The sequence below is a fragment of the Vicugna pacos genome, chromosome 18, assembly GCF_048564905.1.
Source record: "Vicugna pacos chromosome 18, VicPac4, whole genome shotgun sequence".
NCBI classification, from domain to species: Eukaryota; Metazoa; Chordata; class Mammalia; order Artiodactyla; family Camelidae; genus Vicugna; species Vicugna pacos.
This window is the reverse complement of record NC_133004.1, coordinates 40,412,716-40,439,607: the sequence shown is the minus strand read 5'-3', so window position 1 is coordinate 40,439,607 and position 26,892 is coordinate 40,412,716. Positions and strand designations below refer to the sequence as shown.

At 55.7% G+C, this 26,892-nt stretch overlaps 1 protein-coding gene across 1 annotated transcript; it reads right to left on the bottom strand.

Annotated features, from left to right (window-relative positions):
- Nucleotides 1-204: 204 nt before the first annotated feature.
- Nucleotides 205-8,087, bottom strand: MYL10 (myosin light chain 10). The gene is made up of 6 exons (XM_006201404.4): nucleotides 7,975-8,087; nucleotides 7,359-7,434; nucleotides 6,334-6,438; nucleotides 3,034-3,112; nucleotides 592-640; nucleotides 205-348 (listed from the first exon to the last, which is right to left on the bottom strand). The coding sequence occupies exons 1-6, from the start codon at nucleotides 8,008-8,010 to the stop codon at nucleotides 250-252; spliced, it is 444 nt and encodes a 147-aa protein (XP_006201466.3). The 5' UTR covers nucleotides 8,011-8,087; the 3' UTR covers nucleotides 205-249.
- Between the last annotated feature and the right edge of the window lie 18,805 nt (nucleotides 8,088-26,892).

Here is a 26,892-nt window from a genome sequence, read left to right as displayed (position 1 = left end):
CAGGAAGAAAAAAGTTTCGGAAAAACCAACAACATGGGAATGCTTAGCTTTCTCCCCAACCGGAGCATTAATCACGGAAACTCAGACCTTGTTAGCATTATTTATTCTTGCTTTGCCCCTGACCCCCAGGCGAGGGAGCCTTTTCCTCCCACATGTTGGCCGCAGGGGCTCCCCTCCGGCTGCCCCCTACCCCGCCCCCTGGGTTTTGCTGCCTCTGAGTGTGTGTGTGCAGGGGGGGTCTGTGACCTGCTAGTCCTTCTCTTCGCCATGTGTGATGACGTAGCACAGGTTCCTGTAGTCCAGGTTGCCACACACATCTGGTGGGAAGGCAGCAAACATCTGCTTGATCTGGGGAAGGAGCAGAGTCAGCCTGGACCAGGGCGGAGTGGGGGCCAGAGCCGGGGGTCACCCAGGGCGGCAGGCATGTCGTTCCCCTCTTTGTAGACGGAGGCATCGAGGTGGAGGGCACAGAGGCCAGGCCAGCAGGCCGGGGTCCCTCATCTCCCGAATCCTCATTCCCATCCAAGGAGTCAAGGGGGGCACCATCTCAGCAGACACTAAAGCAAGAGCACTTCCTGGGAAGACACTCACCTCCTCCTCACTGAACCGGTCGGCCTGCGTCATGAGCTTCTCTTTGATGCTGCTCAAGGGAGAGAAAGGGTCACATTCAAGGGAAGGGCTACTCTGGGCATGGACACGCAGATCCTGGGGGTGATGGCCCGTGAGGACACCAACCAGGGCTGGCCCTACAGCCCCCAGCTGGCCTCATGGGTATGGCGGCCTCCTTCAGCTCTCAGCCTCCTTTGTAACATGGACTGTCCTCTTTGCATCAAGTGGGGACCAAATGGCATGACCCTGGGACTCCGACATGACCATGGGAGCCACTCTGATGTCCCATCGTGCACTGATAATCAACCGCCAGGTCACTGAGGGGCACCTCTTCACCCTGGGTCTAGATGCACGGCTTCCCTGACTTATGGTTTTTGCTGATGTTTGTAAGATGCGTCAGAGCATGCAAGGTGTCCGTACTTAGCTGAGGGATGGGAAGGCCACCCAGCCCGTGTTCTCCTGGGCCTGCACAGGTCTCCTTTGCCCCTCACAGCCCTGGGAAATGAGTACTACTTCCCCCTTTTACAGGAAGGGAAACCGAGGCTCGGGAAGGGGAATGAATCGCAGCGGCAGGTAGGGCATGTCCCCCTGCATGGTTCAGGAGGGCAGCTGCCCTCGGGGGCCAGAGCTGCCTGCGCCTGGAGGGATGGCCGCAGGTGGGCTGTTTGAGGCTGTGTGGGAGGGACTGGTGCCCCCCAGGAGCTCTGAGGGCCCCACAGGGCTCTCAGGGGGCACAGCGGGCAGGGGAGGATCAGAGGGCTGAGCCGGGCCCCGAGCACCCGCGTGTCCTGTGGCGCCGGCAGTGGCGGGCCCCGCTCAGGACCGACACACATTTTCCATTATTTATGTTACTACAGGACAGTCACAGTTTCCAACTCTCTAAGCTAGGGACTTTTCACAGACTCTGTTTCAACCAGAGCCTCCTCTGTGGCCTGCCTGGCAGACAGCCAGGTCTTCCAGAGCCCATATCCTGGGGATGGTGCCTTCGGTTCCCAAACTGGGTCCCCAAAGGGTTCCTTCCAGCCCTGACCTTGCTCTGGGGGTTGTGAAGGTGGGTGATGGTAGACGGGTTGGTTCAGGCCACTCTAGGGGGTGCCCCCCAGTGCGTCCTGGGTCCGTAAGCTGGAGGTGGGAACCCAGACTCCAAGAGACGGGTGAAGGAAAGGGCTGTAGCCTGGAGAAACCCTCAGGACCCTTCCCCTCCCCGTGAGGAGAGTGTGACTCAAAACTTTAGTGGGTGGGGAACAGTAAGAATGTCTGAGAGGTAAGACAGACCCTCCCCACTTCTCCTTGCCTCACCTGCCCTCTCCCACCCCTCCTCCATCATGAGCTGGTTCTAATAGAAAGCAAAATTAGCCTCAAGCCATCATAACAATTGGTCAGGAAGCTAGTGCCTGAGGAAGAAATCTTGTCTGCCCAGGGCCACCCACAGGCTGAGCGGGGTCTTGGAGGCTCTGAAGGGACTGCCCGAGGACCGCTCAGAGGTCGGCTTAGTGTCTCAGCCTCTGGGCAGCCTGCCTCTGCCCCACCCACCCGTGCCCGCAGCCCGCAGCTTCTGCCCTGGGCTCTTGACGAGCTGAGGCTCCCAGACATCGCAGGCATCAGTGCTCCCACGTTCATAATGCCAGCCCAGTGGCAGCTGGAAAGCTGCCCACGGCCACCTCACTCTCTGTGCATCCTTAGCTGAGCTGCTTCCTTCCCATGGCTCCGCCTCCATCCCCACATCCACTCAGGCCCTTGTTAACATCTGGCCCAGCCCTCTCCCCAGAACCGGGAATCCCATTGGCGCTGGCCTCTTTTAGTTTACTTACCCATCCACTCCCCTCCCTCCCAATGGCCAAGACTCCTGTGGCGGCTGCAACTCTCTCTGTTCCTCCTCCAGGCTGGCCTCCTTGTTGCCCCTGCCCAACTCCTTCTTAGGCGTTCCCATGTCCCCAGGGAAGACTCAGAGTCCAGGGCCTGCCTATCTGTCTGTGCTCAGTCTCCTCCACTCCCCACCCACACCCTCCAGCCAAAGACCGCTCCCCCTCACCAACCCCAAACATGCCAAGTCCTGGCTCTTCTCTCTCTGGGATCCTGCATCTAGAATGTTCCCTGCTCCAGCTAGGGCAATCCTTAGTCATCCTTCCAGGCCCACCCCCACCCCTTCCTCCCTCACTACTGGGAGGCCCTTCCCTGGTGACCACACATTCTCTGTCCTCTTCCACACAGATGGGGACACTGAGGCCCAGAAAGGGAAGGGACATCAGGTGATGGCTGAGCTGGGCAGGGCGGTGGCCTCCCGGCTCCTGGCCGGAAGCTGCCTGAGTTGCCTGAGTTCTGGGCAGGAGAGGAGACTGCCGCCACTCTGACCCCACCCAAGACCACCAGTCACTGAGCCTTTGGGGAGGGAAAAACCCAAACAGAAGGCAGAAGGGAACTTACAAATCAGCCTTGACGAAACCTTTCCCTTCAGTGTCGAACACCTTGAAGGCGTGGAGAATGGTCTCCTCTGGGTCCGTACCTGGAAGCAGCGCACATGGTTAGGGGCAGTGCCGGGAGGAGGCGGGCTGGGGGTGGGGCGGCCCCATGGCCCCTGCAGATGCCAAGGGCTCGGGGAGCTTCCTCCCCTCCTTCCAGTCCACGGTGAGGCTAGAGAAGGGAGGTTTCAGAGAAACAAAGAACAGCAGCTACAGCCCAGGGCGCTGCGTACAGTCACGAACAGCCTGCACAGCCGGACACGGAGACCCAGACTAAGGGTTTACTGTATGCTTCACCCTCCTAACCATTGGTCTGATTTTACAGATGAAGAAACTGAGGCTCAGAGAAGCTAAGTGACTTGTCCAAAGTTCTCGTAGCTGCTGTGTGATGAGTGAGGTGAACTCTGGGGCTCTTGTTCCCCAAGATGCATGCGAGAGGCTGTGGTTGGGGGAGAAAGAGCTCTTGCCTGGGGGCTGAAGGGGGCGCTCTGGCAGTGACATTGGAGGAGTCGGCGAGACTGAGCAGTTCCAGTTTGATCACTTTTATAGTGTGGGCTTTGGGGAAAGATGCCATTAGAAGAAATGGTTCTACTACCGCAACGGGATTGAATATCCAGCCCCCTGATGGCACAGATGGGGAAACTGAGGCCTAGAGAGAGGAAAGGTCTCACCCAAGGTCTCCGGGACTGTGTGAATAACAGCGGGTGACCTGGTGACCCTTAACTGGTGCTCTCTCCCCTCAGTCACACTGATCCCCTGCTCACTGGGGACCAGGGGATGTCCCCTTCCTTCTTCGAGGCTCAGCTGTGTCATCGGGGAGATGGAGACAGAAGATGGGGTTTGCTGCCCGCCTCCCGGGATCAGTTAAGATCACATGTTGTTAATGATAAATATCTTGACAAACATTAATCCATCATGGCTGCAGACACATCTTGAGTGCCATGTCCCCTCCTGCAGCTTCAACATTTTACCCAGTGGAATGCCAGCACACCCCATGTGGTAGGTACTGACGTCCCCAGTTTGTCAAAGAGGAAACTGAGGCTCAGAGACACTTTGTGACTTGCCTGAAGTCCCCACTAATAAGGGGAGGGAGTGTTTAAAACCAGCCCTTTGGATCTTCTGAGCCCCCTGTCTGTTCTGCCTCTCAGACTGGGTCAGCGCCAGCTGTGTCTCCCCCATCAGACTCATCCAGGACAGGATGGCGTCTGAGTCACTCCACATCTCTGAGGCTGGCCTGAGTGACTGAGCTAGGTTCAGTGCTGGCCCTGCCAACCTGGGAGCTCCTGGAGGGAGAGCCATAGGCTTCCTCTAGGTAGGGCAGCAGGAAGCCAGTGTGCCCAGCCCAGAGGCTCAGCACAGGGTCCATCTAGGGCAGAGCTCCAGGCCATCACAGCCTGGCCTTGCAGGCAGAGAAGGGGTGGCTAAGGGATTATGGTGGGGGACTTCTGGAGTGGGGGTGGTCTCAGCTTCCCAGGGTCTTTGGAGAGGCCTCCCTGCTGGAACAGGTTGACTCCAGCCTGCCTTTCTGAGGACCAGATGCACAAGGACCAGCTGCCCAGGGCTCAGGTCTCGTGGCCAGATTTTCACCACAGCCCGGTCACCCCCTCCCTCCTCTCAGAAAGGGCCTCTGCTTTGCAGACTGCAAACCCCATCAAATGGCTGTAGAGTGGCTGCTTCCCCCTGTGACTGTTGGGAATCTCATGACAAAGTGTCCTAGTCCCAGTTAGAAGGACAAGGCGGTGCCTGCCCGGCCGCCGGCTCCTGTCCCTCCCGCTGGCTCAGCCAAGTTCACATGATAGGCTCCACTGAAGCCCTAGCCCCAGGGCCCCCGCAAAAATGAGGAAAAGCTGCAGCCCTGGTCATAGCTCTGAGCTCATCCGCTGACCCACACGCGCTCTGGGACTCCCGTTAAAGTCACACATGTCTCTCCCCAAAAATGGGCCCCCAGCCCAGCCCCCTAGGCTTCTGTGCTATTCAAGGAAGGGACCATGGTCCCAGGAATAACCCCGAATAGCTTCCGCCCAGAGGTGGACCCAATGGCACTTCGTCAGCTGGGCAGCTCCAGGCTGTCGTGGGTTTAGCGGTGGTCCCCAAAAGATACGTCCATATCCTCATCCCTGAAAGCAGGAAACGTCACTTCCTTGGAAAAAGGGACTTAGCATATGTAAGGAAAGGCTCTTAAGATGAAGAGATCATTCTAGATTGCCCAGATGAGCCCTAAATCCAATGACAACGCCCTTATGAGAGTGAAGCAGTGAGAGACAGAAGAGGAGGGGGCATTGTGATCATGGAGGCAGAGACGGCAGCGATGCAGCCACCAGAAGCTGGAAAAGGCCGAGGATGGGTTTGCCCTGGAGCCTCTCAGGGAGCCCGACCTGCCGGATTTCAGGCTTACAGATCCCGGAACTGAGAGAATACATTCCTGGGTTTTTGAGCCGTCAAGTTCACAGTCATGGTTACAAGCAGCCTCGGGAAACTAACACAAACCCCACCATACAGATAAAAAACTGAGGTGCAAAGAGCAGACCAGCCTTGCCCGAGGTCACCTGAGGGTCAGTGGGAGGCCAGGTCTTGAACCTAGATGAAGCCAAGACCAAGGCGGGGTATCAGGCAGGGGCGGCTCCAGGGTAGGGTGACAGTAAGACCCTCCTTCCAAGGGCAACCACAGCCCAGGCTGGTCCTTCCTTCTGACCCCGGAACCCCAGCCCAGGCCTGATGCTGCGTCTCAGGGGAGTGCAGTGTTTACAGCCAGGGTTGGGGTGACGGTTCCATCCCTGCCATTTTGATGCAGGGACACTGTCTGAGCCTGGGTCTCCTCCCTCATGAATGAGGCCCCTGATCCTTTCGCTGGAGAAGCCCACCCTGCACTGGGGTTGGCCACAGTGGCTTCCAGACTCCCCCCAGCCCACAGCCCCCAAGAACCACCTCCTCCTGTTGGCAGAGCAAGCAAGAGGAGCCCAGGGCTAGGGAGGTGGGGCTGGGGCTGGGACACAGTCCTGAGAACGGACAAAGGGCTTTCTTATAAATGTCCTCCTGGGCCCCTCATAGCCTTGCAAGGAGGGGTCATTACAGCAACCCCCGTGCTGTGATACAGAGGTGGAAACTGAGACAAGGCCTGGTGTGTGCACCCCAGGGGCTGGTACCTGGGGCTACACCATGCTCCCAGCTGGGGTGTGTGTTGGTGGCAGCCTGCTGGCACACAGGACCCAGCCTGCCACTCCCACTAACTCATCCTCTCCCCAGGACCCACTGGGGCCTCACTCACCCTTCAGCTTCTCCCCAAACATGGTCAAGAAGACAGTGAAGTTGATGGGCCCGGGGGCTTCCTTCACCATGGCCTCCAGCTCCTCATTCTTCACATTGATGCGGCCTGGGGCAAGGGGGAACACCCAAGAGTACAATGAGGGTCAGAAGGGGCCCTGCCTGCTGGCAGCCTGAGAGAACATAGCTCAGGACCACAGAGTGTCCTACAGGGTCTCCCAGCTCTACCGTCTTACCACCCCTCACTCAGCCCTAAGGCCCTGCTGCCTGCTGGGGGACCCCAGGATGGGGGCACATTCAGCCACAGTCATCACTGAGCTGTCCCCAGCCTTACCACCCCCCTGCCACCACCTCAGCCTCCCTGGAAAGGATAGCACATTGGTGGTTATCCCCATTTTACAGATAAGGAGACTGAGGCCCAAAGAAGCTGATGCTGAAGCATATAGGGGCTGGATGACCTGGGCCTCAGGGCTCAGGTGCCCTAGGACGGGTTTCACTGGCTGCCTGGAGGTGAGGACTCTGGGATTCCTCATGGTCTCAGTGGACAACCAGATCTCCAGGAGCTCAAAGCTCAGTCTAGGTATAACTTGGTTATGCCCCTGCACTCCACCCAAACCCCACCCCATCCATCCTTAAAGCCCATTCTTGGGCCCTTAGAGAATGCAAAAGCCTCCCCAGGCAGCTGAAGTCTGGCAGGTACCCTGAGCCCCTGGAGTGTCTCCAGCCTCTTCCGTACCTCCAGCGCCTACCCCTGCTCTCCTGACCCCTCACTGCCCCCCCCCCCGACTCCAGGCCTTTTCACAGGCCATTCTGGCATCTGCCAGGCCCTCTCCAACCCCTGGTGAGTCCTCCTCTAACACCCAGGAGCCCTCCCCTGAACTTCCAGGCAGTGGCTGCCTCTCCTCTGCACCCCCAAGGAACACCGGCCCCTCACATCCACTGCAACGGCCTCGCTGGCCTGCCCCCAGCCGCCCACTCTTTCTGGATGACCCGGACTCTGCCCCAAGCCTCTGGCTGCTGGTCACTCACCCAGGGCAGCAAAGGTGTCCCTCAGGTCCTCCTTGTCAATGAAGCCATCCCGATTCTGGTCCATGATGGTGAAGGCCTGGCAGAGACACAGGCACTGAGCAGCCACCCTCCCACCTGCCCAAGCCCAGGCCCCCTCCCCAGACATCCCCTACACACACTGCAAGGGGCTACCTTCCCACTCACTGCTGCCCAGCCAGCGTCAGTGCAGGCCCCTCTGGCCATCCGTCACCCAGCTCAGAATGACACCAGCATGAGAGTGATGGCTAACTCGCTCTGGATTTCAAGTGTGTGCCAACACGCTTCTGGGGCTTTGTCTCATCACTCATTTCATGCTCCCAGCTACCCCATTTTACAGAGAGCAAAACTGAGGCTCAGAGGGAGGAAGGGCTCGCCCGAGGTCACACAGTAAGCAAAGGCTCAGGTAGAGAGGGGTAGGGGCTGCCCGAGGACAGCTCATCACATCTCCAGGGTCTGAGATACAGCTGGAGGCCTCCAAGAATAGTGACATCACCACCCCCCAGGGACTGAGAGCTGACCCCACACCTGGCCAGCTCCCTAAGGGCTTTCTGTGCATCACAGTAACCCTCCCACAGGCCCTGGGAGGCAGCTGACCAACCTCTTTAAACTCCTGGATCTGGGACTGATCAAACATGGAGAAGACATTGGAGCTGGCTCCACCTTCTGCTCTTTTCCGGGCTCTTCTGGGTGCCTGTGAGGGTCCAGGTGAAGTCTTGCAGAAGCCCCTTCCTCTCAAGTCCCTCGTTTGTCCTACCCCTTCCCCTCAACCCTCATGCCTCATCTCCTGAACGACACTGCCCGCCCCCCGGGGACCGCAGCAGACAGGCTCGGCTCCTCGAGAGGCCTTGCAGAGAAGCAAGGGGTCTCCCAGCCTGAGGCAAGAAGCCTGCAGAGCGCCCACCCCGCGGGGCCACCCTGCTGCTTCCTGTCCTGCCCCCACTTGAAGGCGGGTGGGCAGTGCCCAGGCTGCAGGGCAGAGTGGGGCATCTTTTCTAGCACCAGCCCCTCCCCGTGTTCAGGATAACACTGGGGTCCCTCAGCCCTGAGAGGTCTGTCCTTTGTCCCTCTCCCACCCTCACCCATCTAGGTCCCCTACACCTGCTTTGAGCTCCCTTCTCTCCCCGCATTCACTCCTGCCATTCCCACTGCCAGGATATGCCTTCCCTGTCTTTCGTCGGAAAGAATCCTCATCCTTCAGGTTCAACTCCTCTGCCGCCTCCTCTAAGATACCTTCCCTGACTGACCGGGAGATCAACACAGAGCTCCCCGGCCCCATCCTCTCCTCCCCACCAGTCTTGGGCTTCCACACCTTGTAGCATGGGGCGCCCTGCTCTTCTTGCCATATCTCCCTGTGTCTGTCCCATCTCTGGGACTCCCACCCCAATCCAGGGCCTGGGGATCAGTTTGGAAAGAGCTGCCCAGAGCTCAAGGCCATCAGGTAGAGCAGGTGACCCTTCACGTGGAGGGTCTCTGGCCAGCCTTCCGGCCTCCATGTGTTTCTTTCAGGACATCACGGTGCCTGAGAGTCCACTACTGGACATTTGCTGAAAGATCTCTGTCTCCAACTCCCCCGTGGGACTTTTCCTTCAGCAGCAGCACTAGAGCCTCCAGGTGCGAGGAGCCCCATACCTGGCCGTGACGGGGGGAAAGGACAGCCAGGATTTCACAAAGGAGGTGGTGGAAGGGGCGCCTCCGCAGACCTGGGCTTCCTCGTGCCCAGCTCCTGCCTCCATTTCAGCCAGTACCGCCCTGTGTGCCCAGCCCCGCCTACCCCGCCCCAGAGCTCTGGCTTTCCCTGCCCCCACCAAGACACCAGTGCCTGTGTGGTCTCCCCCCAGCTCACTCCTGTCCCCCCACCCCAAGCCCCTACCCCCCAGCTCGTCCCCACTTCCCTCAGCTCCTGGGCTCACTTCAGGAGCCACAGCGCCCGGCTGACTTATAATTAGCTTTTGCTGGGTCCTTTGTCTCCACTAATCCTTTGAAAGGGGGGCTGGCAGGGCGGCCAGGACGTTATGATGCTGTAAAACCCCTGTAATATTTATAAATCCCTTCAGACATCATAAAGAAAAGAACCTCTCTGTGGAATTCAGCTCACATAATTACATATACATTTCCCTCTGATTAATAAAAAGCAATCACTTCCGTCTGTGGGATATTCTGCCCTTTCTCTCCTCAGACCTGCCCTTGGCCTCGACACCCCCCACCCCTGCCTCGCCTCCGCCTTTCATGTCCGTCTTTGGAAATACCGCCCTACTACGTGCCAGCCTCGCAAGGAAGGAATGGGCTGTTTTCTCCTGCTGCCCAGGCAAGCCTGGGGCCCCGGGCCCTGATCGGCCTTCGGGTCTCCCAGCCGGGACCTTCCCAAGCCCAGCTCTCTAGGAAATCCCCTTTTATAGTGCACCCTTGAAAAATAAAAATCCCCCACAGGAAACATCTCAGGGCAGAAGGGGGTCACCCAGACCTCAGTTCTAATCCTGTCTTTGCTACTCACAGCCTCTGTGATGCTAAGAAAACCGGTTGTCTGCCCTGAGCCTCAAGTACAAAAACCAGATAATGGCTCCCTCAAAGCATCTGAACATTTACTAGGTACCTGCTGACCTCCAGCCAGGCCCTGTGCCCAGTCTCAGGGACCCAGAGCTGAATCAGGCCCCATCCTTGTCCCCAGGGAGCTCACAGTCCAGCTGGGAGACACAATCAGGATGGCGGAGCGAGGGAGGGGCAAGTGCTGAGAACACAGAGAAGCCGCTGTACCCCTGGAGTACTCAGGGCAGACTTCCCGGAGGAGGTGGCTTCTGAGCTGTGGCTTGACAGCTGAGTCAGAATTCTTAGGCCAAGAGGGACTGATGAGGGTGTGTGAGACAGAGGCATGAAAAAACAGCACCACTGAGAGCCTGCGGGGAGCCCAAGGGGCTGGAGCCCAGGGGCAAGGGACAAACGGCAGGGTGGGCCCCACGTGGCCTGAAGGACTCTGCAGAAAGGCCAGCAGCCCCCACACCAAGCTCCACAGGACCCAGGCTGTCCTAGAGTAGTGACCCCAACCCCCATAGGATCCTGTTCTCCCAGGGAGCAGAGTCCCACTTTTGCTGTGAAACCTCCAAGCCTGGCCCACCCTGTTCCCCTCCAACCTCCTCTTCCTCGCTGCCCTCCCTGCCACCTCGGCAGCCCCCACCAAGTCCAGAAAAGCAGAGACCCCAATCAGGACCTCCCTGATGGCCTGGCCAGGTGCAGGGATGACATCAAGGGTGAAGAAAAGGTCAGAACCAGGTACAAGATCAGGTCAAGGTCAAGGATGTCAGTGAGAGGAACAAGGTCAAGGTCAGGGTGAGTTCAGGCAGTGAGGTGAAGGGCAGGATCACAAATGAAGTCACGGTCACAGGATGAGGTCGGAGTCGAGGAACAGGGTCAGGGTCAGGAGGCGGGGCAACGCCAGCCTACCATGGTCTGGAGGGCTCCCTCGAGCTGCAGCCGGGCTAGGGGAGCTAGGAGACAGCTCTTTAAATAGTGCTCCAGGTCCGGAAAGCAGTTTGGAAGGAGACAAAGGACAGGATGGGGGCCTCCCTGCCAGGCACCTGTCAGGGATCATACAGAGTTAGTGGGGTTGAGGGATCCAGAGACAGTCCAAGCCAGCAGGATCTCCACCAGCGCGGGGCCAACTGGAAATCTGCAGCCAAAGGACTAAGGTCCAGGAAGAGGCTGTTGGCTGAGGACACACAGTAAGTTGAGGCCTGGAACCAACTGGGAAGACTTGGCCTGGGGCCATGCAATTTCAGGAGAGCTCCCAGAGCAGGACAAGCCACACCAGCTGGGGAGACTCAGGGCTGCACCGTGGCCTCGAGCTGTGTGACCTTGGGTGGGACACCACCCTCCAGAAGGCTCAGTCCTCGCAGATGAGAAGTGGGGAGCACGTGACTCCTCCCTGCGCAGCCCATGGAGGGGGTTTCCCACAGAGGCCCCTCACCCAATAGGATTACTGTCACCATTACTGCCCCAACCCCAGGCCCCTCCAAGGTATTGAAAAGAAACCAGGGAGCTGAAAAAGCAATGAGACAAACAGGAAAGATGGAAGTGACTCTGATGAGAGCGAATTGAGAAATCACGTCCCCATTCACTCCAGCCATACACATTTCGGGACATGGCCCATCCCCATCAGGCCTGGCTCAGCCCAAGAATCCTCCAGTTCGTGTGCCAAGCCAAGCCCGCACCTGCCTCTGGCAGGCCCCCCATGTGTCCAGTGCAGCCCGGCTGCCCCAGCCAGCCAGCCAGCCAAGTCAGCCCCCACCTGGAGCCACCACGTCTGCCGGGCTGCCAGGGCCGGCAGTGCTGGGCTCGGGCCGCGAGCCCACCCACCCCCAGGCCCAGGACAGCTTAACTGTCCCCGGAGCTGGCCTTAGGCCTCCAGGCCCCAGAACGGCTGATCCCCTGTTTCGGGGGAGGGAATGCGACGATGATGAAAATGATACTAAGAGTAGCTAGCATTTACAAAACCCAGACGGTCAGACTATGTGCTAAAGCAGACATCTTCACTTTGAATCCTCACCCCCTTTTCCAGGTGAGGAAACTGGGGTGCACACAGAGCAATTCACTCACCCAAGGCTGATAAGTGGTGGTGCCAGGATGAAATCCCCTTTCTGGGGGTTCCAGAAGGTTCTGCCCATCCCAGTGCTCCCCTCCCTGAGTCATCCCAGACTAGCTGGCTCTGACCAGCCCCTCTGACCTCCCTGACACCTGTGATGGAAACTTCCACCATGCTGCCCCTTGGCAGGGACCAACCACACAGGCCACAGATGTTCAGCAGGTCAGAGTGAGGGGAAACTGGCTCTCAGCACAGGAGCCAGGATTCCAGTCCCAGCCCCACCTTGACCCATAGCAGGTGCCTCCGCTTTTCTGGGCCTGGGCGAAGGAGCAGGTGGTCGCCGTCCGCACCAGCCCTGCGGAGCAGCCCTTCCTGGTCCCGTCCATGAGCCTGGCCCTGGGGACCTCCGGACTCTGGACTTGCTGAGCAGGGAGAAATGATGCCATCAGGGGCTACAACGCCTGCTTCCTGCGGCCGGAGGCGTCCTCATGCAAGGCCTGGATGTCCCTGAGCTCCTGCCTCCGGGGATCACTGCCCAGGACAGTCCTACACGCTCAGAGAGCTGCCCAGCCTGCCGAGAGGAGGGACATGCAAGAGGGGATGATGGTGAGACGCAGAGTGAGTCACAGCAGGGCTTACGAGCGCTTAGCAAATTATTCCCCATGGTTTCCTTCCCTGGCCTTCTCATTTGCGTTACAAAAGTAGGAAGAACTAGTCAGAAATCTGGTGGAGATGATGGGAACCCCCAGGGAAGAGACGGCGGGGAAACCCTTGTCCCTGGGGTAGGGGGAGCAGGGGGAGGTGTGGGGAGCATGCAGCGGTCCTAAGAAAGGGAAGCCCTGAGTTCTGCCCTTGCTGTGGGACTCAGGCTCAGCAACACACAGACCCTCAGTTTTCCCCATCTGGGAAATGGTGCCAGCAACCTGGCTGCCTGGAAGCTGCCATCAGGCAGCCCAGTGCCGGGGAAGGAGGTGGGCTCTGGAGTCACTGGCCGGGGTTTTGAGGGCAGAGCCCCATGTGGATGAAGAAATTTGCCACCACAGCCCCCTCTAATAGCTTGATGGGGATACGGCGAGTCTGTTGTCATCAGTGGGTCACATTGTTTGGCTTAGCTGACCACAGGGCAACGGCCAGTTGTTGGGGTCAAAGAGAACACTGAGGGGTCTGTGCTCTCACCCAGGCGCCTCCAGGAGCAAATAGCCTGAGTCCTGGAATTCCAGGTTGGCCCCGCTGAGTCAGAGGACTTAGCCCCTTGTGAAGAACACCCACTTAACAGAGGGCAACCCGAGGTCTCAGGGGTGACCACGTCAGGACGGGAACTTGAAGAGACCAACTGCCTTAGGACACGGCCGCCCCCTGCAGGGTAACAGCTGTCACCCTGACCTCATGAGAAAAAGCTGGAACAGATGACTTCACCTGTCATCCCTCACCTCTAACCTCTTATCACTAACTCTGCATGTTCAGCCGGCTGACCCCTGCCGTCCCAGGCTCATAGCCCTTGGTCCCCGCCCTGGTCAGCCACCACCTTGACCTCCGCTGTATTCCAAATGCTTCTTTCAATCTCCTTCCCCCAAACCTTCGCCCAAGTCACTTGACCCCTCCCCTCCCTGCTCCGACTGGAATCAATGTCTGTCTCCAACCTCCACTGCAGAGCAAGGACCACCTGCCTTTCCCTTGGCCTTGGGACCTCACCACCATTGCCCCACCTAGAAGCTTTTGCCCACCTGGACTCTCAGAGCACAAGGGGACTCCATCAGCCCTCTGAGTCCAGCCCTGGTAAATGCTGAGTGTCCTGTACAGCCTCACCATCAAGTGGCCATTTCTTGCATACCACCTGTGATGGGGAGCTCACCACTTCCCAAGCAAGAGCAACTCAAACTGGCAAATGCTCACTGATTCTTTGCTGTGGCACTCTACCAGGTGTTCTGGGGGACTAAGAACATGTCCTGACAATTTCTGGGCTTGGGCCATTTTAGTTACCCAGTCAGACAATGGACACTGAGTTTATTCGTTCATTCATCAAATATTTATTGAGTGCTGGGCACAGCGGTGAACAAAACAGGTACAGTTCCAAGAGTGAGGGGACGCAGATGAAAAGTGCCACCACCCACTCAGCAGGGGTGCTGTGGGCTGGCATCTGATGAACTGGGTCTTGAAGGATGAAGAGGACACAACAGGAGCTGTCATTACTCTTGGAGAGAAGCAGGTGAAAGTAGAGACGTCCCGGGGCACCCACACAGCTGCTCAGGTGTCCTGGCGCATAGTGGGAGGGGCCAGGGTCAGGTGGGAGGGGAGAGCGAAGGGGACCGGGCTGCTCTGAGGCATCCGAGCCATCCAGAGGTGACCTTGAAGGCCCACGCAGGACCCAATAAAGAGTTCCCAGACCTGGCTTGCGGTTCCCTCTTCTCTTGGTTTAGGGTGATTCTCAGCCTACTGAGCAGAGGAATCCAGCCCTTTCTCCTCCTCCAGCCCTCAAACCCGCAGCTATTTTTACAGCAGGATGCTGTGGCCACAGGCCCCTTGAACGGGGTGCCTCTCTCGTGCCTCCACAGAATAAGCTCAATCACCAGTCCTTCCAGCCGCGGCTATAAAACAGGCAGGAGGCAGCCCGGGAGACATTCTTCTTAGCTTTAAAGGCTTCCTTGTCTTTTCTAAGTGGCTCCAAATTAGAGGAAGGCTCCAGACAGGGGTGGGTCTGGGGAGGAGGGGACACCAGGGAGTTTGGGAAAAGACAGACCTCCCCCTAATTGTCCTCAAGATCTCAGTCGTCCTATCTGATAATTAGAGAGTTGATGGATGCAATAGGCAATTTCCTTTGGAGTAAGAGGGAGCAAAGGGTAAGTCAGCTCTAAGTCCAGGTTCTGCTCAAAATATTAACCACAGGGTGGTGGCCAGACTCTGGCCCCTGGTCAATTGGAGGAGGGGGATGCCTCAACCGTGAGCATGGGGACTACTGTGCCAGCAGCCAGATTTATTGGTCTGGATGCTGAGTGAGGAAAGTGGTCCTCAGGAAGCATGCACCTCCCTGGTTTTAGGGCCCGGCCTCCAAGGGATTTTCTAGGGGAGCCTCCTGGATGGACGTTACTACTCCTCGCCCAACTTCTGATCTCATTACTGGGGACATGATGGGGAGGTGGGGGATGGTGAAAAAGGTATCGGAACCCGGACCTCCTGACCCCTGGCTTGACCACCCTCTCTGGCCCCCAGGGGAGATCCTTCTCATGAGCTCACTTTGCCTTCCTCAGAGCTAAGTGGCTATGGAGATGGACAGGGTGGTTTGGGGACCAGGGCACAACCAGGAGGATACAGGGGTCCAAGGGTGGAAGTGGGGGTTCTCACTGCAGCATCACTGCAGAGGGTGACAGTAATTTGCCTTCCCAGCCACAATAGCCACAAGGCACGTCAAACCTATCATCAACTTGTGCTGAAGAGTTGCAGGGACTCATAGTAGCATAGAAGCAACCTAGGGGTTGTAGTTCACAATCAGCTCAACTTAGACATGTGGTTTTAAACGTGCAGGTATTCTTGGGTTGCATTACTAGAGGTCTAACTCCTCAAGCCAGGGAGGTGACAGTGCTACCTTTTGCTGAACTACACAAACAACAGAAGACTTAGGCTTGGTTCTAGTGCTGTGCTTTGCCGGGCGGGCTTTTGGAGGATAGTCACATGAATTGTGGCTGAGGGGCTGGAGGCTCCCAGCTGGAGAGAAGCAGCCTTGGTGAGAAGCATAATTGTGACAGTTGCTGCAGTTTATCAGCTGTGCCATGTGTGGCTTGTACCCGCCCAACTAAGACCACCAGTGGGCTCTGGAGCCTCCATCTTCCTTCCTCTTTGTGTTTGCAGCCTGGCTTACAGCCTTCTCCAAGCTTAGGAAGAACTTTCCCTCTGTTACCCCATTTTAACCCCATTGTTTGGGTTATTAGCTATTGCTACGTAAAGAATCACCCTGAATCACAGTGGTGCTTTCAGTTTCTATGGGTCAGAAATTCAGAAAAGGCATAGCAAAGAAGGCTTGTTTCTACTTTGTAACATCTGGGACCTCTGCTGGGAAGACTCTAAGGTTGAGGGTGGCTGGATAGCTAACACTGGAAACTTCTGAAGGCTTGGCCACACATGTGTTGGGTGTCTGGGCTGGGAAAGCTCATAGTCAAGGACTGGCCTCTCCATGTGACTTGGGCCTCCTCACAGCATGGCGGCCTCATGGCAGTCAGACTTCTAATACAGTGGCTCAGGGCCCCAGCACAAATGTCCCAGCCGATAAGGTGGACATTCCATGGCTTCTTGTGACTTAAGCTTGAAGTCATATAGTGACCCTTCTACCCTAATCTCTGGGTCAGAGCAGTCACCACAGCCCGGCCCAGTGGCTAGGAGAAACGACATAGGCCCTACGGCTCAAAGAATTTACAGACACATTTTACAACCGCCTCTTCCACCCAGCCTGGGCTCAGGGGAGCACAGAAAGTGGCTTAAGGTCACAGACCTGGTAGGTAGAGGAGCCAGAATGGAGACCCAGCCACAAGGGCCTTGGTACCATCATCAAGCACATGAGCCCAGGAGGGCTGGGGAGCTTACTTGGGGCATGGCAGGTGGTCACTCTCTCCTTGGCCAGGAAGGCCAGAGTTGGAAAGCAGCCAGAGCAGGGATGGAGGTCAGGATGGAGAATAACCTAAGTGTAGGTCCAGCCTTCGCCCTGCCCTTCCCACTAGGCCTGACCCAGCCATGACCCTCTGCATCTCAGACTCCCCATCGGCCCTTCCCCGAGCACCCAAAGGCAGCCTCCTCGCACCTCACTTTCCTTGAAAACTGGAAACTGAGGCTCAGAGAGTTAAGGGGTGTTGGGCCAGCTGCCTCCTCCTCTTGCTCTTTCTGTGTGTCGGACCCCTGCCTACCATGAGTGGGGCGATGGAGGGGAATGCGGGGGCTTAGATACTGTATCCCGCAAGCCCAGTGGGTGTTTCTGTGGGAGCTCAGAGCAGGGGAGACCCCTAGAGTGGGAACAGTCCAAGGGGCAAGCCCCACCCCCTAGTTCACAAAGCACCATCGTCAGCCCATCGGACAGCTGAGGAAGCTGAGGCCAGGAGCAGGGAAGGGCTGGCTCCAGGTGCCGCTGTAGGACTTTGACCCCAACCTTGAATTGACACCTGGGAGCTGAGCGAGGGGATATCAGATGGGCACCCCCTACACACAAAGATGCAGGGCATTCTGCCAGCAGACAGTGGCACAGGCGATGCTCGGACTTGGGGCCCTCCCAGGGGCCTGGAGGCTGCCAAATACACCAATTTGCTGTACTAATATGTGCTTTCTGCTGCTCGGGGCCTCCTCACACCCTCTCCTGTGAACCGGGCCAGAGGCAACAGAACAAACTATAATTATGTCAAACCACGCCCTGCTGCCCTGGCTTAGCAATTAGCCAAGGTGCCCAGCATCGAGCAGCCTCCGCCCTCGCCTGGCTCAGTGTGGGCAGTGAATCAGAAGCTGGGACAGGGTGTGGGCCACTTTTTAATACCTCCCACCACTGACCCTCTCCTCCAAGAAAAAGTGCCTGCAGAGGGGCTTCCTTCTGCTGCAAAGGAGATCATGGAACCAGGCCCTCACCCACCCCATATACCAGAGCACCCAGTGGAGGGGACGGTGGAGAGCAGAGCGCTCCCGGGAAGGCACCCCTCGCCCACACCCAGGCTGTGGGCTGATCTGCAGGGGGACCAGCAGTGCAGCTGCAATCTTCTCCCTTGGGCTCTGGGGACTGTGGCTAGACCAGAGCTTGAATTTGAAGTCAGACAGACCTGGGGTCGGATCCTGCTGGGCCTGTCTTCTCTGTGACTCATGTACATCACTTTACTTCCCCAAGGTCTCTTTCTTCACCTGTAAGCCGAAATTGGTTGTACTTACTTAACAAGTCTGGTATGAGGATTAAAGCATCGTGCCTGGAACATGACTGGTGCTTATCAGCTGGGGCTACAAACCCTGTCTGGTCATTGGCTGAAGACATGGCTGTCGGTGCAAAGGCCCCCCAGTTTCAAGGCCACATGGCCCAGCATATATGCCGGCCCTTATGTCACTGCACTATCTGATGGTGACTTTCAGGGAAATGCTGGCTGTGTCTACTTCACCCAAATACAGGCCTGCAGCCCAGCCCGAAGCAGAGGACCCAGAACCCAGGGGGCATTGATGGCCAACAGTGGTGGACTGTGCTTTGAATTGATTCCTGCCACGAATACTGGCTCACCTGCTCAGACCAGGTCTTGCCCCTGCCTCTGTTCAAGAATCAATTAAGGGGGAGGGGTGTAGCTCAGTGGAAGAGCGCATGCTCAGCGTGCACGAGGTCCTGGTCCCCAGTACCTCTGTTAAAAATAAATAAATAAATAAAAACTTAATTACTTCCCCTACCCCCCAAAAGTAATAAAGTAAAAATAATTTTTTTAATTAAGAAACAAAGAATCAGATTAGCTTCTGACTTGTCCCGGTTGTATGATGATTGTTCATTGATACCTTCTGGAAAGATCAAGGAAGCACCAGCATCTTAGGCTGAATGGAGCACAGATATCTTGGGAGGATGGTGGGCTGGGAAACGTGGGTGGTGTGTGTGTGTGTGTGGGTGTAGAAATGAATGCTCACCTCCAGCAGTAGGAGGTCCTTGGATAACATTGACACTGAGAAGCCAACTGGTAGCAAAGCAAGCATGCTATTTAGCGCTACGGAAGGAACTAGGAAACATCAGCTCAAATGGAGAGTAGTCGCCTTGGAGGCAGAGAAGAAGTGGGGGCAGGAAGAGGGGTGAGATACAGACTCTCCATTTAACTCATTGATTGATTGATATAATGAACACCCAGCAGCCCATCGTAGCACCCAATAACTAGAACATCACCAATAACTTATATCCCTGTTCCTTCTTAGCCACCTCTCCTCCTCCAAGCCACGTAACAACCATCCTGAATCTCGCATGTATCATTCTCTTGCTTTTTCTTGTTTTATTACATAGTCATATATGCTTAAATAATATATTGTTTAGCTTTGTTTACTTTTAAGTTTTAATATAAAAGGGCAGCCAAAGTCTTCTGGGACTTGCTTTTCCACTCAACATTATGTGACCAAGTATAAGACATTGGATGGCTGGGTTCAATCTTTCACACCTCCCAGAGCAGCCCCTTGTCATGACCTTACCATGCGCAGGCTACTCCCTGTCCCAAGACTTGGAACTTGGCCACGTTATGTCACAAATTCTCGAAATTCGAGAACCGCTGCCTTGACGTCTTAGAGCAGAGCAGCCCTGGCCAATCCACAGATCTCCAGCTGAGGCAGGGTGTTTGCCGAGTTTGGTTTAGATCGACCAAGCCCCAGCTGAGGTGAAAATCCATGAAATGAATGACTGTTGCTTTCACCATTGCGACTTGGGTGATCATCGTCGGGTGATTTGTGAGTTAGGCAGCATTATCGTGGCAATAGCTAATCATTCCACCAAATTTCATCTGCACTGTCAAGGGAAGACCTGGTTTATTCTCAGCTATGTGACTGTAGCATCATTAATGTGTCTATTTTCCTACCAATGGGCTCCTTTTGCTGTCACCAACAGCGCTGCCTCGGACAGTCTTAGACGTGTCTCTTGGTGCGCATGGCAAGAGTTGCTCTGGGGAATACAGCTAGAAGTAGGAATGCACTCACTCTGCAGCGTGGTGCCACGTTGTTGTTCAAAGTGTCTGGATCCACTTTCAATCTGAGCTTGGGCGCAAGACCCTGCCAATCCCAATCTTCGCCAGCGTCTGCTGTCAGATTCATTATCTCTTGCCAATTCAAAGAGTCTAACGGGTATCTCATGGTGTACGAGTGGAATTGTGTCCCCTGCCCCCTAAATAAAAATAAGATATGCTGGAGTCTTGACCCTTAGGTCCTCAGATTGGGACCTTACGTGGAGATAGGGTCTTTGCACAAGTAATCAAGTGAAAATGAGGTCATGAATCCAACATGTCTGTGTCCTTCCAAAAAGAGGAAATTTGGACACATGCACAGAGGGGAGACACTATAAAGACACAGGAAAAGTACCATCTACAAGCCACAGGATGCCTGAGGCTATCGTAAGCTAGGGGGCAGGCCCAGCACAGATTCTCCCTCACAGCCTGCAGAGGATACCAACCCTGCCCGCAGCTCGATGTTGGCCTTCCCGCCTCCGGAACCGGGAGGCAATCAGCGAACGGGGTTCGATCCCCATAGTTTATGCACTTGTTACAGCGGCCCGCCCCGGAAACTAACACACACAGTGAACTTGATTTGTGTGCACCAGAATACATAGCGAAACTAAACACATCCTCTTACTGGTCTTATTTTTTGTTCTGGTATGAAATACCTGTCCTGACTTGGGGGCTATTTTTCTGCTGGACTTTTTCTTATTGACTTACAGGAATCCCTTACTGGTTCTTGACAACAAGCCTTTTGGCATTTTCTCCCAGCTTACCTTTTTACTTTCTTTAGTATGTCTTTTGATGAGCAGAAGTTCTCCAATTTAAAGTAGCCAAAGCTCTTCCACTTTTTGTTGAGGTTTGGTGTTTCTTGCGTTTTCTTTATTAATGGCAAACGAAACTGACAATAAGTCGGTACTAAACGTTCTGTAAAAGAGAGAAATTATGTCAAATTTACATGATGAAATACTCTAAAGTACTACACAGGAGTTAAAAATTGTTTCAGGCGAATGTTATGCTCTAAAAAGATATTCACATTATAATAAGTAAAAATAGCAAGGGATAAAATATTACACACGATTCTATTTTTGAATGAGTTGGAGGAACTGAAACCTCCCCTACCCTTCAATAGACCTAGACTTGAAATAAAAATCAAAATAATTCAAGCTGGGTCCATTCCTGCAGGGAAGAGAAGAGAGCCCTTTACTGCTAGAGCGGATTCAGTCGTGATCAAGTCAGGCTCCCACTGGCAGATTGACTGTTCCAAAGGGAGCGAAGCCAAAGCCGTACTGCCAAGGGAAGTGTTTTCACCTTGATTCGAAACTGGCCTGTGTTCTTCTGAGAAAGCAATCAGGAAAACAGGGCTCACTTGGGTGAGATGTGTGCAGTAGCTCTTGTCCTTATGCAGGTGGTCCTATAGTTCTCTCTGGGAGGACGCTGAGCTGGCCTTGGGCCCCCACCTGCATCCTGAACAAGGCACCAGAATGATGTAGGGGTGGGGGCAGATGGGGTGGGTTGGAATTCCTCTATCAGAGAAGTTTAGGAGCAAGAATCTATTAGAAGGAAGGACTTCGAGATTTGCATTGAAGTTACATTCATATAACAAATACCCTGATTTATGTTATCTATTTCAGGTGGCTTGGGGCTCAGGCGAGCACCTCTAGAGATTGATGGAGGGGAAGACCCTAGGCCAACACTTGTGCCCTGTCTGGTATAGAGCTGAAGAGATGGGAATTTCTTTTTCCAGAGGGAAGGGGAGGAGTGTCTAAGACAGGGAGGCAGGACTCAGAATGCATCAGACAGAAGATCTCAAAAGGGGAAGCAGAAGAGGAAGGGTGGAGGAGGGTCCTTCCCCGACAGAGGGCACGGGATCTCCTGTGTCTTGCATTTCCTCCCCTGTCCTTGCATGGGCGCTGTCTGGCCATCCAGACCTTGGGGGATTTCTGACCTGTATGTCCCCACCTCACCATCAACCTACCTGGGGAACTGTAATGGTTAATTTTGTGTGTCGCCTTGGCTGGGCCACAGTGCACAGATATTTGGCAAAACATTTTAGATGTTTCTGTGAATCTGTGTTGGAAGAGATTAGCATTCACATCAGTGGACACTGAGAAAAGCAGATTGCCTTCCACACTGTGGGTGGGCCTCGTCTAATCAGTTGAAGTTCTCCTTAGAACAAAGACTGACCTCCCTGGAGCAAGAGGGAGTTCTTCCAGCAGTCCACCTTAGGAATTAGACTGCAACTCTTCCCTGGGTCTCCAGCCACCAGCTCACCCTGCAGAATTTGGAGTTGTATCTCCACAATTGCTTTAAAATAAATCTCCCTCTCTCTCAGTCTCTCACCCTAACCCATATAGGGACCCTGAAAGGCAACCTGGCCACACCCTGTAGGAGGAATGTTGCAAAAGGTGAGCCTCGGCTGGTTTGGGGCAGAGGGAGAGTTCAGATTTCCACCCCACCTAGGAAGGAATTAGAGGTGATGAATTCCTTATTGCTTTGACAGGCAGCTGAGGGAGGAAATGTTGAACCCAGCACATAGTAAGTACTCAATAGTATTAGGTAAATGGTGAGTACATAAAGCTTGTGGAGGGGTCCTCAGCCCCAGAGGAGGCACGAGGACTAAACTCTTGGAAGACAAAAACGAGAGGAAGGTCTTCAGCCTCTCCCTGCCCCCATCTCAGAGCCCCATGCAGGGCTTGGCACATTGGGGTCCTCAGCAAAGCCACCTGAGGTCATGTTCCCACACCCAGCTGACCCTGGGGCACAGCAGGGCAGCAGACACCCCGCCTGACTTCGGGGTGCTCACGCTGTGGGGAGCCTGCGAGGCGCCCCAGTGACCCAGGGACACTGTTTGAAGTCCCGGCACCTTCTAAGGATTCGGTTTAACAAGCTGGGTGCTGCAGGCACCTGGATGAAAGACGCTATATGAAGACATGAGATAATTACCAATTAAAGCCATTTTCTTAGAAACAGGAAGGTCCCATTTGCCAGGAGTAAACAGTAGGGGCAGGCCCAGCCTGGGAAAGCCGTTCTGGGTGGGCTCAGAAGCCAGTGTGAGTCAGAGCACGGGGTCAGGTGAGGCCGGAACTCCCTCCCCCAAGTCCCGAGGGTGAGAAGTCATCAGGGATGCAGCGGCAGGGTGCCCAGGGGACTGGGGAGCCCCACACCCGGCTCTCCACCCTGCCTAGCAGGAATGAAGAAATGACTGGACTGGCCCAGATGGAGGGGCGCCTCCACCTAACCTAGGGACATCCCGACATCCCCTGCAGCATGTAACCTTGATGTAGAGACCGACGGGGAAGCAGGCCCTGGGGCTCCCTTTTCATTAATCTCACAAACCCCTGTTGAAGGCCTCCTGTGTGGCTGAGTGCCTGGGGTACGGCAGCAGACAAGAGACAGGCATGCCTGCCCTCCTAGGGTGTACCTCTTAGCGGCCAAACCTCACTGGGGCTTACGATGGACCAGACACCTCTGTCGAGTGCTTTAGGGGCTGGCTCTTTTGACCTTCACCCTGACCTTAGAAAGTGGTCTGTTAGGATCCTCATTTATAGAGGAGGCTAAGTGATTCCTGAGGTCACCCAGCTAGCAAGTGAGAAGCGCCAGGCTCTGCACTAGTGACCGCTGCGCCCTTCCTCAGGCTCCTCAGCATCCCTCCCGCCTGCAACCGGGAGGCTGGTAAACAGACCGGCATCCATCCCTCGATGGGCAGCCTTGCCTTGCAGACTCCCAGCCTCCAGGAGGAACTGGACCCCTCCCCAGCCCACCGTTCTCTCCTGGATGTCCCTCAAAGCCAGATCAGGCTTTCCCTTTGCACGCCCACACTGACCCTATCCCCATCACTGAGAACCAGCCATTCAAAATTCCTTGCCAGCGAGCTGGGACCAGTTCCAACTCCTCCTGTTCCCTGCTCTCCACATTCCATCAGCACACAGAGAACGGAGGATGCACGTCTCCAGTGGGCCGAGTGGATCAGGACCCAGCAGCCCAGAGCAGATCCACAAAGAGCCATGGCTCCTTTTACCACGTGCCCTGGTCAGCTGGTTGGCTGATGGCTAATTCCTGCTCTCCTGCCCAGTGGGAAAGCTCCTTGTAAACTATAAAGTCTGTAAGAGTGGAAGCAAGTCTCAGATCAAATGTACTGGCATAGCCCAGTTTCCCCAAATCACATGGCACTTGGAGATGATTGTATTCAGCAATTCACATAGTGACCAACTGTGTTCTGATACCTATTATGTGCCCGCTGCTGTGTGAGTGCATCTCAGATCTTAGCTACCCAGGGGTGTCTATGATAACAGATGAGGGGCTCAACACTCAAAAAACAAGTTCTGCCAGAGGTGGGGGACAGCTGCATCAGAGATCAGTTCTTTCCCTGATGCCTCCAGAATTAGTTTTTATTGTTACATAAAAACATAAGCAGACATTTAGTGTCTAAGACAACACACCCGTTTGTTATCTGACAGTTTCCATGGGACAGGGGTCTGGGCACAGCTGGCTGAGTCACCTGCTCAGCATCTGACAGTCAAGCTGCCAGCTGGGCTGTGCTCTCATCTGCAGGCTTAGCTGGGGAAGAATTCGCTCCCACGCTTACTCTGGTTCTTGCAGAATTCATTCCACTGCTTGGCATCTGTACGGCTGAGGACCCTTTGCTGGCTGTCCACCGGAGGCTGCCCCAGGTCCCAGAGGCTCCATGACGTTCCCTGCTGCGTGGCCTTCTCCAGCGTAACTACTTCATGAAGCCAATAATGCGTCTTTCTCCAGTCTGCTGAAAGGAAGTCTTATAAATGTAACAGAATCACAGGAGTGACATCCCATCACTTTTGCCTTTTTTCTTGCTGTTGTTAAAAGCAAGTTTTACAAGTCCACCCACATTCAAGGGGAAGGGATTGCACGTGAACAATGGGAGGTGGAAATCACTGGGGGTCACAGGAGGGTCTGCACTTGATGTGCCCGAGGACGGATGAGGGGCACTCCAGAGCCTGGGAGGGTTGTCACTGGCCAGGCTTCCAGAAGGGCACACACACGGGCACACACACATACCCCAAGCATCCCCTGCTGGGAGTTTCACATCAAAGACCCCATAACAGGCTCTCATTTTCTTGGATTCTCATCTCAGGAAGTCCCCTGAACGGGAAGCAGGGCAGGAGTTGCCACCCCTGCATGAGCATGGGAAACCAAGGCTCCCGGTGTGCCTGTGACCGCGCCGTCCCCAGGCCTCCTGCCTCCGTGCAGTCCTCGCCCTAGTGCCGAGGCTGCGCTGTCCCTCCCGTCTGCTGTGTCGGCGCAGCCTCAAATCACCGCCCTCTCTAAGCCCCAGAGGGGCTGGAGCACCTCTTCCCTGCACGTGTGTTTCTGCAGACTTGTTTACAGTTGTTGAACTATTTTCGTCAAATTAATTAAATACATGCTAAATCCTCTCCAATTTGTTGTGTGATAAATTAAAGATGCTAAGATTGTGAAATACACAACAAAACCTGTTTATTCTGATAAAAGCCTGCACGACAGCCCCGAGTCGCGTGTCAGACGGTCCAGAATCTGCTTCCACTATCAGAATAGAGGCTTCTGGCCATTGAACCCCTCAGTGGCTGGGATCCCAGTGAGCCCTCACGGCTACCTAAAATGGGGATGTGAGGCTCAGAGGGAGGCGACAGGCCCCACATCCCCCAGAGAGAATGATGCTTGGAAGCCAGGACTGCAGAATGCAGAGTCCTTCCCTGCTGGCTTCCAGCTGCCCCCAGAGTTAGCAGCTCGTAGGGGTAACAACGTTAATATGGATCTGGTGTTGTAAGCACATAAACTCAAGTAATCCTCATACAACTGTCTGAGGGAGGTGCTGCTACTGCCCCATCGTACAGAGAAGTAGGCAGAGGCATGGCAAGTGACTGGCCAAGTGCAGCCTAGGACGTGGAGGAGCCTGGATGGGGCCAAGCAGTCTGGCTCTGAGTCTATGCCGGTCACACTATGTACACAGGACCCTCCTCCAGCTCTGGTCACCCACCCAGCATCCCAGCCTCTGGGTCCAAGATACACACCTCCAGCACCATCACCACCCCACAGCAAGTGTCTGCCTCACACCCACCCAGGGGCCTCCCGCAGCTCCGGGGAGGAAGAGGGTAAAGGCACGCCAGCCAGAGAAACTGAGACCCAGAAAGTCTCCAGCCATCAGCCTGTGGCCCACACGATCCTTCCCTGAGTACAGGGATGTACAGACTCAAAGCGACCCCATAGCCACTGCCCATGTGGGTCACTTGGCAAACCCCAGAGCTCAGCTTTGTTATTCCCATTTATGTGGATGAGGAGACTGAGGCCCTGGGAAGGTAAGGGACTTGCCCAAGTCCCGTGGAGAGGTGGTGGCAGAACAAAGGTTAGACCCAGGAAAGGCTTAGCTGCTGGTGCCCAAAACCCAGCTCCTCACTCCAGTGCAGCCTAGTCACCACTGTCACTCCGCTGCCCTCAGGTTAACCAGATGCTCTGGGCGTCTCGGGACCCCGATGCAGGCCTCACTCTGCTGTGATCCTGGCTTCCACCCCCGTGGGTGGGCACTTGTGGGACCCCACTCGCTGAGTCCCTGAGAACCTCCAAGCAATTGTGAGTTGAGAACATCTTGTCAGTTCCGAATGCGGAAAGCATGGCAGTTAGTGGCGCTGCAGCTGCTGCTGCTGAGATGGAGGGGAAGGAAGAGGGTGCGGCAAGCTGGGTGGGTTCCCGGGGGGGCCCTCCTGCCGAGGAATGCGGCCCTCCACAGACCTCAGCCCTGTGCAACCCACTTGGGCGGGCAGCGGCCCACCCTGCGCAGAGCCAGGCTGCCCGGCTCAGTGATCTCTCCCAGAGCTCTCTTGCCCCTTCTGTGTCCCCAGGCGGTGGCACTGGCTCCCTCGCAAGCTCTTTGATGACAAGTTGACCGTGTGGCTCCCACCCCATGGTGTCCCCATGTTCCTCAGCCTGTGTGGTTTATTACCTGGCACACAGGAGGTCCCCAGCCTTTCCAGGGCACCACCTCCAGGCCTGTGTGGGGCCACTCTGGGCACAGGGGTGTATGAGGCCCAGTCCTTGCTGCCTGGTCACTCATAGGCAGAGGGGGACAGAGAGCAAAGGCCACTACTGCGCAGTGGGACAGGGCTAGGACACAGGAAGCCCAAGGAACCACAGAAGAACCCGAGGGGCCGGTGGGGAGGGTGTGGCCAAGGGAACAAGTAAGCTGATGTATCTGGAAGCCAGAAAGGTCCAGCTGCTAGAGCGGGAGGCCAGGGCCAGTGCAGAAGTTGATGGAAATGTC